The 13229-nt window shown below is 38.3% G+C and overlaps 1 protein-coding gene across 5 annotated transcripts in view; it reads right to left on the bottom strand.

The window, feature by feature from the left end:
- Positions 1-3503: 3503 nt before the first annotated feature.
- Positions 3504-13229, bottom strand: part of LOC119742426 (calcium permeable stress-gated cation channel 1-like) — an 87757-nt gene continuing 78031 nt past the window's right edge. For all 5 annotated transcript variants that reach the window (XM_038218346.1, XM_038218370.1, XM_038218362.1 and 2 more), the window contains 2 exons: positions 6122-6288; positions 3504-4996 (listed from right to left, as the gene is read on the bottom strand). In XM_038218346.1, coding sequence (XP_038074274.1) covers positions 4820-4996; positions 6122-6288 — 344 coding nt within the window. In that variant the 3' untranslated portion in view covers positions 3504-4819. The remainder of the gene's footprint in view (positions 4997-6121; positions 6289-13229) is intronic.

The raw sequence follows: 13229 nt of genomic DNA, 5'->3' as shown, positions 1-13229 counted from the left end.
ACAGGCAGAATCTGCATACAAATATTATGTTTCTGTTCCATTAAAGATAACTCTGATTGTTATACCTCTGTCTTGAATGTCGTATTTTCATTGGCCTAGAACGATCACGTGTTTAGTTTAGAAAAAGTCATAGCACACTACCTGTGACGTGATATCCCACAGGGAGTAAACACAACAATCATGAAATTGAACTAACTCACATGCATGTCGAGTGCTCGAAACAGCTGATCGTCTGCTACTTCGCTGCTCCCACTCATGATGTGTGAAAAACATGGTGAAAATAGCGTGGGTACCAACGATACAAGCGTTTCTCATCACACCGTACGTAGGTATACGTACGTGATATCCCACAATGAGTACTAGTGTGCCATGACTTTATATAAACTTAACACGTGATCGTTCTAAGCCAATGAAATTGAGTATTCAAGACAGAGGTATTACAATATAAATTCATCACTAAAAAATCACTAGACAATAGCAAACGATGTAAGGCTTTTTTTACGACCAATTGTGTTAGTTTGCCACTAAAAAAACCTCTATTTTCTTTGACTGGAATGTCATTTTTGGCGTTGTTCAATTATAACACATGTATACACAGAGCAATGTGCCATAAGAAACGGCTCAGAATGTTAGTTTGATCTTACATGACATTTCTCCAATTTGGTCCGACAGGAATGCATAAGTCGTATTCAGTTTATTGGAGCTGTCGACTAAAATGTTAAATAAACGTTAAAACATGGATTCTACAGCACATTCAATACTACATGCACTAAAGTCGTACTTTATTTCAACTTCGGCTACCAAAAACTAAAATGCGTACAAACTGTATCAAAAGGATGCACAGCAGTTTTGAACTTAAGTGACATTGATAACACGAAATGAAAGACTCGTGAGCAAGAATTATCTTATAACTTGAGAGGATTCTCGAGTGAAAGTAAAGGCACCGACAATCATTCACAGGGCCACGCAAATACGAGTATGACACGAACTGCACTGCACACGTCACTTTTTGGGGCTAGACCATGTTTTTAATGATTCGCCTAGGGAGCCTTTTCACTTGGACACGTACTTCTACCCATCATCTGGAAACGTATCATTATCATTGAAAAACCGCCGGAATAATTACGTGAATGCCCTTTTGGGAGATCATGCCCATATTTCATTAACGAGGGATAAAAATATCGAGTGTATATATCCAGACGATGTCTTTATGCTATGCAAAAACCTCACTCTAATTTCGAAAACTGCTTCAGCTCTGAATCCATTTAATTCTCGAACGCGAAAAGCAAGTCTCAGGCATGAAAAGGTTGTTTGGATTGTATCCAAACTTCAAAAGTTTCAGTGTATTATGTCCATAATATGTTCAAGCGGAATTGAACTCCAATAAACACCAGTCATTTATAAGATATGTTATTTGACTAAGGCGTAAAGCTAGCCCATACTTCAGCGAATGTGTTTTCTAGAAATTCCCCTGATTTTTCACTTAGTTCCAAAGTAAAGGTAGCAGTACACGACTAGCTATTTCCACTGTGTAAAAACAATTAATGGCTACATATTGCAATCACAGTCTTTTACAATTAAACATAAGCAAAATATACAAACAACTTTTAAACAACATTTACCGGTGTTAAACGGTCACCACACTTTACATATTGCACATACACGTAATACTTACAATAAAGTGCTATTGACAATTATTTCAAAAAGGTGAATACTATTACACAATATTAAGTACTGCTTCCAACGACAAACACAATCTGATTCTAACCACACTGAATGTGACCTCAAATAAAAAGTACATTGCCAATCGAGAACGAATTGCATACAATATCGTGGCAAAAAAGCACAGTCAATTCTGCATAACTTGAGACTACATGTAATGTATTATGTGGATAATGCATAAATGTCTTTCAGCTGTATATAATGCCGATGACCTAAACTAGGGCTTAACAACCTGCTCAGATCACGAGGGTGGAGTCAATACATGACGAGTAAAAAAACGACACCCACATGGCAGGACCAATTTTGGAATGAAACTTGGCCTCTAGCACTTTAATTTCAAAATCTAGGATATGAAAGCCCAATCGATGAGCTTTCTTTTAGTACAAGAATCAGTCAAATCACAAAAATGTAAGTGTTCTTTAAGCAAAACGAAAACAATTCTCATAGGGATGCATGTGATTAGTTTTCGTTTTGCTGAAAGAACACTTACCTTTTTTGTGATCCGTGTACTGAACTTTAAAACGGTGTTCGTGTTCAAAATTCCGTAAGTTGAAAAGTACATGAGTGATTTGAATGATTCTTGTATCAAACGAAAGCTTATTGATGGGGCTTTCATATCCTAGATTTGAAAGTGCTACAGGCCAACTGTCATTCAAAAATTGGTCCTGCCATTTGGGTTTCGTTTTTTTACTCACCCTGTAATGAAAGTGGTGACCTTGCAGAGTATGTATATAGGTATAAGTATTTCTTATGTTTAAATTCATAGTGTTAATATGGTACAAATAAAGAAAAGTTTTAAGGGATATTTTTCTCTGGAATACATGGAAAATTTTGATACATACATTTAACATTCAAGATTACCTGCTTTAATATCGACATGTTTAAGTAATTTCTATACAATTCCTTATGTGCTATGACAAGCTATCACTACATGTTGATTCCAAAAATCATGTAAACAGAGCTGTAGATAATCCCAGTGTCATGGTGTGATTAAATTCACAATGTAGTCAAGTATTAAGTTTAAAAGTCATTTCTGCAAGATATGATTTCGAATGGAAAAAAATGCTAGCAGAATCTATCGACACTGAAGACATCTCAGAGCTAACTTTTATTATGGATATCTAGTCTTTCGAAGGAGCTGATGGAGGATCATAACAAATCATGACTGACTCCTGTAGTGGGACTTGTAGGTTTGCATGGTGGGCATGAACAAAGTATGGCAGGTTTGTGGTAAATGTGAATATTATCTTTCTTGAGTTGTGTGATTCTGGGAAGAACCAGTTGTTTAAGCTTAACGTTTCGAAGTTTGCTCTGTCTCCTGATGACGAACAGAGCACACCGTTCGAAACATCGAGTTAAAACAACTGGTTCTTCTCAGAACCACACAACTCAAGCGAGATAAAATTCACATGGTGTTACCGCAAACCTTTCATACTTTCATTATACAATGTAGGTTTTTGTGACAGTGTACCAAATGAAGAGTCTAGTAACTCTTGCTCACCACAATCAACTTATTCTGAAGATTATCTAGTCTTACTATAGCTTTCCCTTAACCGGAGGTCATGTAACCCCATGTACTAATTTGCTTGTTATCCTTGAGTTTTCCCAAACCATGAGTCTAACTTGAGAAATGTCTACGATGACATACTCCTGGGACCTGGTCCAAATGCCCCACTTGCTTTCCAACTGCACCATCTGTGTGTAGGGTTTTGTCATTAACACCCAAATAACTGGGTAAACGAAACCTAGGGAAACAAAAGCTTTTGTTGACTTAACCCAGATTGGAAAGAAAGTGAAATGGGAAATATTCTTGTTTCATACAGATATTGTTTACGTTTCACGAAGAGATGATCCACATTCAAACACTGCAATATGCTAAATTTATTCAAAGGAGTTAACAGTAGCTGCATTTGGGGCTTAAGTAAATCTTTCATTTCTGTACAACAAACAGAACTAACTCTCCTGCCTTCCCTACAATCGTGTGGCCAATTAAGCCTAGTCGGATTACACGCCGGCGCCCAAGTCTGGCTTTACTGTACCCTACTTCCTGTAATTCTCATCTGATTATGCAACTGACCGATTTGGTCCTTAGTTTAATTTTAAAGCTCTCAGTTTGACCACTGCTGTATATATAATCCATTTTACTATGATCACTCTGCGTTCATGGCCAATGGAACCTCAATGCTATCAACAATATTGGGCCCAGGATTTGCATGTAAGCCTTGCCAACAATTACGATATAGGGGTGCTATGACCTTTTTCTCTCAAAGTTGAGTAATCAACTTAAGCTCATGGCATTAGATTTGCAAATATATATTTCATTAAACTGGGATGAAAAAAGGGCAACAAGCTGATCAATGAACCTTCTTTTCTTTTTTCCATTTCTTGAAGTCGACATGTGTATGGGTGCATGGGCACTTCTCTTGTCTTTGACCTCAATGACCCAGGTCTAATTCTCACTTGGGTCAACTTTTTAACTTGGGATTTCAGTTTCAACCAGGTTCTGTATTTTTTCACCTCGACTGATGAGTCTATTATACCCTAACTTCATCACTACTATACATGTAAGTCTGTTCACATATTGCAATTTTAAACTTTTCTAATAACTTTTCATGTGACCTTTCATATGAAACTTGCAATCAGTTTTCCACCTCCTTCAGAGAAACAACAAACCTCCCACACATTAAAGCCAATAAGAAAAGACTTTCACAAGCTACTAAATCACAACTCCTCAATTTTCAATTTGTTGCCGCCTATAATGATTATGCTCTGATTTTCCAACAAGATATATTGATATATCTTTGAGAGCTATCAATGACCAAACTGCACAATATATCCCTGTGTCACTGATTTCTGATAATAAGTATTCTGTTCAAGTACTATGTCCTAAGTACAACTCAAGATCGGCAGTTATTCCATCTCAAATACACAATTCATACAAATTATTCCAGCATAAAAACCACGTCAAAAACTACCTCACAATAAGCTCAACCCCAACACATATCCAAGTTGATTCATCAGATTTGTCTAGGCTGTCGACCCAACCAGGCTTCGATGTGTGACCTCCCATTGTTATGACTGGCTGGACTATAGTGGCTCATTCCCCATCGGAGGTATCGGGCGTGTCCCTGTGGCCGTAGTGTATGCGCTCCCCAACCTGTCCATCCATGGTACCGTAAGCGTGCTTGGGGGCGGTGCCGCCCAGGGCTGTCGCGCCCCCTTGTTCCTCGTCCTTATCATCTCCGCTTTCTTGTAGAACATCAGGAATAAAGTGCTGTTACAGAGACAATGGGAGAACAAAAATGGGATAAGGAATAGCAGGACATTTTGCAGGTAATTTTTTTTTGATAATGTTATTTCATTTTAACTCTTCCTGGTATTAGAACCAAGCATTCTTAAAACAGTTTACAGACACTGCAGCTTTTTTTTTTTTTTTCTTGAATTGAAATTTAGAATTCTTCAAAAGTGCCTTCAGACACTGTAGCTTGGAAGTATACAGAAACCAAGAGGGAGAATGACAATGGAGAAATGTACACTTTTGTGAGAAAAACCCTGGCTATTTCAGGGAAAACCAACAGAACCAGGTAGGGACTGAAAACCCAAGTCAAATGTTGAGTCTAGGCAGGAATTGAACCCGGGACCCAGAGAAGAAAAGCAAGGAAAGTACTGCTTGACCAGCCAGGTATTTAAAAAAAAAAGAGTAAATGGTGCCAGAAATGTTATCTTCAATTAAACCCCCACCTTCCCCCCCCCAAAAAAAAATCTCGTTTTGCAATTCTCGAGAGGATTTACATCCCCGAAATATCAAATGTATCTGTGCAGTGAGAATTGTTCTGTGTACTCTTATTTTTCTGAAATTAAAAAAAATTCCAACTCCAAGAAGAAAATTAACCAAAAAGAAAATTTACCAAGCTCTATTTGTTTGTAAATTGCGCGACATCTGTGACTGTACACGCAGATGTACAAATACTGGCACTAAAAGTGCTGTATTCCATCAAGAGGCCAATATTTGAGGTTTTTGATACTGTGTCCAACCCTAACCCTCCTAAATCTGGCAAAATGATTGATTTTGATGGCTGCCACATTTTTACGAGGCTAGCCACTCAACACTAGGTTTGTACAAGGTACTTGTGCAACAGGATTACATGTCTCTGGATTCTGTTTACAGATATAATAACAGTTAATAATACAAAGTGAAGAACCACAAATTGACCTTGACCTCATCTTCCGTGGAAGGAGGCAAAATGATTGATTTTGATGGCTGCCAGATTTTAACGAGGCTAGCCACTCAACACTAGGTTTGCACAAGGTACTTGTGCAAGAGGATTGCACGGTCTCTGGATTCTGTTTACAGATATAATAACAGTTAATAATACAAAGTGAAGAACCACAGATTTACCTTGACCTCATCTTCAGTGGAAGGAGCTTGGTCCTCCACATTAGTAAACTCATCGTACGCCGGCGGGATGTAACCCATCCAGATATTGAAACAGACCTTGGCAATGTACAGGCCAATGCACAGCACTAGGAACACTGAGAGTAGTATGGAGCGAGGGTCCACCGAACCTGTGCAGAATCACATGCAGAGAAAATGCAGATATTCAGTATGTTCCATTGTGTATTGCTGAGGCCCGGACTCAGGTTGAGTTTCATACCGGTAAGTGTTCATCAGGTTACAACATTAACCCTAACCCACCTCAATCCTCCAAAATCCTCCTGGCGGGTTTGGAGGATTCTAGAGGATTGAGGATGAATGGTGATTGAATCCAATGAGGATTCTGGAGGATTGAGGATGAATGGTGATTGAAGCACATGAGGATTTTGGAGGATTGAGGATGAATGGTGATTGAAGCACAAGAGGATTTTGGAGGATTGAGGATGAATGCATTTTGAGGCAGGACTGTCTGATGATTTTGAAGGATTTGGCGTTGGTTATCCTTCATTTAAACACGAGTGCAAAATTTTGGGATTTTGGAGGATTGACGATTAATGCATTTTGCAGCAGGACTGTCTGAAAATTTTGAAAAATTTAGGCGGAGTTGCAACATTTTTGGAGGATTTTGGAGGATTGAGGATGGTTCTTAGCAAAGGTTAGGGTTAAGTGATGAGAATGTGTGAAAGTTGGCACATATATACGCAATCCTACGGATGGGGTTGATCGGGTACTTGATTTGTTCTCCTTTTATCCCTCTTCCTTAAAATGTCCATTGTGAGTCATCGTTAGACAAAGATTGACTTATGGGGTACCATTGTTCCCTTTGTACAAGTACCCCACAGGGTCCCGCTCATAAGACCACTCCCGCAATAAAAATAGTCTTTTCAAATCTATAAGTTATGTGCTCTCCGATGAGATAAAAAAGAATTAGCACATGATAATATCAAGATTAAACAAGATTCAAACTTTAATATTTGAGTGTGTCATCGTGATTCCTACAGAACTAATACACATCAATCTCCAAGCATAGCATGTAGGGAAAATACTATTTTTAAGGACAAAATAATTACAGTGTAGTACATGTTTTTTTTCTTTCATAAACATTTTCCCTCTATATCTGGTTAGAATATATAGCAATTCATTCCTTGATTTTTTTTCAGCTGAGAACAGACAGATGAACTTTGAAGAAATCATCCAAGGAAAAAAACTTTCTGCTCACAAATATATTTTGGAAAGAGGAGGGGGTAATGCTGCCCCACTAGTGACGCATTTAATACTGTTAGATATACCATCACTGTTTTCATCACTGAAAACATCACTGTTTTCATGAAGACATAAATTAAGCGCTCATGACAAATCTGAAACTCATCTTTTCATGTACTTTGTGATGATATGCGTAACTGAGGGGGTAAATGCTCAAATTTGACCCACGTCAATGTAAGATGCATGTATCCTTCATGTTATGGTCACATAAATTTATGTACATGTACGTTTAACAATTAATTAATCGATACAATTAATTCAAAAGATAGGGAATCTGATGCCTAAAAAGTATCTCAACACATCTGCTATCTTCATGTACATAGTATTCCCGAAGTCAGGGGTGGATATTTCAATCTAAAATGAATCAGAAAAGCTAGATGCCTATCTATTATAAAGATTGAGAAAAAAAGTAATAGTGCACAACCAAATGTAGTAAGTGCACAAAATGCATCTTTCTCCGGTCATATAAAAATTTATTTTGAGATGCAAAATGTTGCCTAAAAGGTCCTTTTGGGATTGATACATATATGGCCGAATAAAAAAAACCTATGTTTCTTGTCCAGGTTTTTGAAAAAAAGGAGGAAGAGGGGCTTTTTATTTTTTAAACTTTCCTGCAACCTTTGGTGTTTCCACTGTTCAAGACACTTTTAAAATGAAAGACAAGTTGGACAAGAGAACTGAACATATTTACAGTGTCATTTAGAGTTGTATTGGTCACATATTTCGCAAGTATTTATTTTCCCATGAATTTGTGGACTTTTTAAGTGTTTTTTACTGCATTTTTCAAAAATATAAAATAATAAAAAAATCCAGGCGACCTCCAAAAAGGAAGCGGGCGGGGACGAGAAACATGGTTTTTTTTTTTACTTCGCCTAAGGCCCTCTTTTTATTGATTGGAATGCTTGTTTTTCTTGATTCCAAGTTCCAGCAGCATAGAACACGAGCCAAGAGAGAGGTTATTTACCTCAAACATCCCCCTTGTTTGTCTGACACATCAGAAGCTCAAACACACAGCGTGCGTCTGCCGTTTCATCATCAGAAAAACACACAATTCCTCTGCGCCTCCCACCTTTGTGTAATTTTAGACAACCGTCAATGAAAGTAATTGAGACTGGCGGAAGAGATTGACAAAAAAAAGTAATACTATTCATTTGATGAACAATATGCATGGTAAACATGAATTGGCGAGAAGTAGCGTGTCGTTTCGGACACCCCACGGAGGGTAATCGGCCGGGCTGATAGACGAGTGACAATGATATGGATTTCGGAGGCAACGAAAGAATGTAAGACTATACTGATTTTAAAATACATGTACAGTTGGGAAAATTGCACAGGGAACAGGTGAGGTCGCTTAATGGGATTTGAAAAACTGGCCAATTTAGTAAGCCCCTTGTGCCGATAATGCAACCTACTTATATTCATGATGTGACTTCAGGGATGTCTGAATGCATGATACCCTGCTGTGGGCATTGATCAAAATAAGTCAAGGGACAGTAATGAGGTGTGTGCATATATATTTAATCTCTCAACACAAAGCATAGTATCTTTGGCATTATGCAACTATTTTTTCATTTTCCTTGGAATTTCTCCAATCTTTCAAGTCTTGAAAACCAATGCTAAATGTATATTGGTCACTCTATAAATTTATGGTTCAAAGTGTGACAATATTTCCCATCCCCATTTCTTGGTCATTTAGTATTAACCAGTTCGCGCCGGGATTATTTTGACATTGTCCAGACCCAGGCGCGGGATTGTTTTCACAAACCTCAATGCCAGCCGGGTTCAGGTCTTCATCTGCGGGGAGCACACCCTGATATTTCCAGCCTCGCTCACTGCGAGCGGGTTACAGACAGATATTTTTGGCCTCGCTCAGTGCGTGTTTACCCATCTCCCGTTCCGAATACCGCAAAACCTTTGTGTGTATAATACACATCATCCAACGTGAACTGGTTAAGATTAAGAATGACTTCAAACAATTTGGTTATATGTTGGGTAGGTACTTGTACTTTACTGTTCATAATCACTTTAAGGAGTGCATCCAGAATTATATAATAAAAGCTGACATGGAGACAAAAGTGGACCCCAAATTCTTAGAACGACCCAAATTCTTCTCGTGCATCACAACAAAATTGACATTTATAACTGCACACACCAAGCTATAAGGTTCCACAAACCAAACATTTCAAAGTACAAGTAGTAATCCATCATCAAAATGATGACAAGAACAGCTCAAAGGCAACCAGCCAAGTCTGATGATTGGAAATTTCACGGGTGGCTGGGCAGATCATCAGAATCAGGCCAGCAGTCCACTGCCTCTTCAGCTTCATAGATGAAGTAAAAAAAAATAGGGGGGGGGGGGGGGGGGGGGGGGGGTGTCAGAAATGAGATGACGGCGAGAAACCTTCATAGCTCCTTGGTGATGTAGCGGGAGAAAGGGAGATGTTTGCACATGGATTAACTGATTGGGTTGCAGAAGGAGAGGTTTTTTTTGTTTGTTCAATCCCATGTGGTCTGGACAAGTTAGGATCAAGACGTGAGTTGAACCGTGGTATTCTCATATTAAAAATAAAGGAAGTAGAATGTTAAAATCAGTACATCAAGGCATTGTTTATAGCCGGTTTATAGTCATTCACGTGATGGTCACGCGACTGAAAAACTGACGCGTGATCATTTTAAACACAGTTTATAGTCGTCGCTGAAGCTGCAGCGACTAGTTGCTGAAGGACGCTGGCGACATCGCTACAGAGTTCAATAATTTAACTTTGACATGGCGCTGACCTCAATTTTCATCAGTTGACCAAGGGGCTTGCTTGAGCCATAACAAATATTGAATATGCAAATATGGCATTGAGATTATGGAACAAAATGGACGTCCATCCTTAAGTTTAGGCGGTGGGGACAAGAAACATTTTGTAAAGCAATTTCCCCGCATTTTTGTTGGGCTGATGACTGAATCAAAAATTCACACAAATTATTCTTTAAAAATTTTCCAGCAAATTACTTCTTAAACATGATTTTTTTACCTGATATTGAAAAACAAACATCAGAAATCAATGATAAAAAATGTTATCCATTTATTTTGTTATTTACCTGCATTTTTAACGAATGTAGCATGAAACAATATCCAGAGCAAGAAATAGTAATATTTTGTTCAGTAATGGCAACGCTTGATCGTCACACTTCACAGTTAAATTGTGCGCGCATAGCGCGTTGACGCGCGTATGCTTCCAACCGTTGAGCGTATTCTTACAAATGTTGCTGGACGACTATAGACTGTCCGAAAAGGGCTCAGCCTTCAGCGACCATCAGCGTGAGACGTTTATCATTGCGCGACCAACTATAAACTGGGCTTTACACTACCACACAATCTAGCATTTTATAGGGCACCCAATCTGGAGGTCCTTCAAAAGCCCCGGTTAAGATGTTACTGAAGAAGAACGAAAAGTAACTCTTTGGTTCACATGATAGGGGCAGCAGTACAAAAAGATGCATTTTGTCTTCCAAAATGAAGAGTGTCATGTTTTCCCCTCTTCTGTTGAACATTTGTGCCAATACGAAATCAAAATCTGAAACAATGGGTTTGTGCTGCACAGGACCAAACGAAACGTACCGTACAAATGTTGTATCTGTTTGTATTAGCCTATTAGTAAGGCACCCCTTCAAATACCAATTTCTTTCGTTTTACCCTTCTAGGCAAAGAAACCTTTAAGGTAAAATCTCACAAGTTCCAAATTTCTCAATGGAGTTTTAAAAACATCCTGAAATATGGAAAAAAAATCCTGACAAATCCCCCCCCCCTCCCCCCGTTTTATCTCCAAAGGTGTCATTATTAACAAGGTGCTAGTCTGAGAAGCCATGCATGTACACACTGTACACGTTAAACCTGTATGTGCCTTAAAATAGCAACATTAGCAATGCTGCAAACCTGGGTAATTGCTCTCGAGGATACAGCCTTTTTTGTTGACATGTTTTTGTTTACAAATCATGACATAAACAAACAAACAAAAATCCCAGAAACTGACAAGGTACACCAGAGTGGGATTCGAACCTGAATAGCACATTATACTGAAGAGCCCAATGACAATTACCAAACCAATTGTCAAGAATATTTTTATTTTGGTCACAAGGTCTTATCACAATCTCTAATTACACACATTTGAGTTCAACATCACATTCTTGGGAGATCAATGGAAAAACTTTACATTCTTTCCAGAATGTCTGCATCTCAAAGGGGAACGTCAGTGGAGTTGTCTCTCTTTGAATTACAACGTGCCCGGCTTGACAGAGTCCTATTTTAAGAGAGAACATCGAGCCACAGATTGGAATGACTCATCTGCGATACTAGCTCCTCCGATTCAGAGCGAGCATCTGGGAGAGAAGACACTGATTAAATATTAATTCTCACTGCGTAAATCACTTGATGGTCTTGCATGTGCCTTGCATGAAAATCAGTCATCACTGACCAAGATGTGATAAATGTCCTGGTGAAATGCTGTCAATTGTAACTTTGTTTTTGAGAGGAAACTCTGATACTTGCTTGCACCAAGTGTTTGTGAGGTTCTGGAATGAACTTAGGGAAACTTTTATCTGAACCTCAAAACTCACAAAAGAGATTTGTTATATGGTATGACCGTAAATGTACTCTCATTGGCTCAAATGTACTCTTATTGTGCCCTTGAGCAAGGCACTTTGTCACTCATTGCTTCTCTCCACCCAGGAGTAAATGGGTACCTGTGAGGGCAGAGATGGTTATTGTGATTGAATAAGCTTGCTTACGCCTAACAGGCAGCATCAAGCTATATACTGTATTGTATAATATCCAATGTTTTTTTAATGTGCCTGTTTGTTTTTACGAAAATTGGGTTTTAGTTTTCACAGACTGGGGGAACTTTTCATTTTATTATATTTTAATTGTTTTCTTGTGATGTGTTGTGTAAGCTTTATCAGGAACACTTTAACATATATATCATATTTAGTGTAATGTTATAGTATTATTGTAATTTTTTAGCTGTTAAAACGAAAATGTAAATCATGTGCAATTCAGCCCTTGGCTGCGATTCATGATGCTTTATAATAAACCAATTTGAAATGAAATGAAAAAAAATACTCCCCAGCGAGCTGAGATGCATTATTATTATTATTATTGATTACTTCACCATGCAAGCCTTCAAATACAATTTTTTTTAGTGTTTTTTTTTGGGGGGGGGATTGGCTTTTCTCCCTTTTTTTTGCTTTTCGGCTTTTGTTTTTGTTTTATTTTTTTTCAAAATGTGCCTATTTGACAAGGCTGAAAGCCACTCAAGCTAAAGGGCTTCTCAAGTAAGGGACAATGGCAGGCACTATAGGGTCACTTTCCTCTGTACCCTTAACGCAAACCTGAGCAATACCATAGAGGCACAGAGCTAAAGGTGACCTAATCCCAAAGCATCCACAGGGGACCGGTAACAGATTCATTCCATGAAGAGCCACTTGGTCCAGGATGGAGTGATCAGCACAGACGTTGTAATTCTACCTGGTACGACTCGTGATTTATTCACATGAATAAATAAAGGTTTCCGGTGAAGGGAAAATGTTGGGAAAAGTGTGTTTGTAATTACATGTATCATGCTCACACAGCTAGATTTATCGGACGTTTCAACAAGGAAGATCCCATAAGATACCAATTCTACATCTATAGAGGATTTTGTTTAACAAGCTTTTAATAATATTTAGGCCTACATGTAAACTGAGGAGTGCAATCTAGAATTAAGCTCGCCAATATTGATTTTTCCTTCTTTTTTATGAAAAGTCAGTACATAAACATTATTTT

Source organism: Patiria miniata, unplaced genomic scaffold (genome assembly GCF_015706575.1).
Source record: "Patiria miniata isolate m_02_andy unplaced genomic scaffold, ASM1570657v1 HiC_scaffold_11, whole genome shotgun sequence".
NCBI classification, from domain to species: domain Eukaryota; kingdom Metazoa; phylum Echinodermata; class Asteroidea; order Valvatida; family Asterinidae; genus Patiria; species Patiria miniata.
This window is presented reverse-complemented; position numbering and strand designations above follow the sequence as displayed.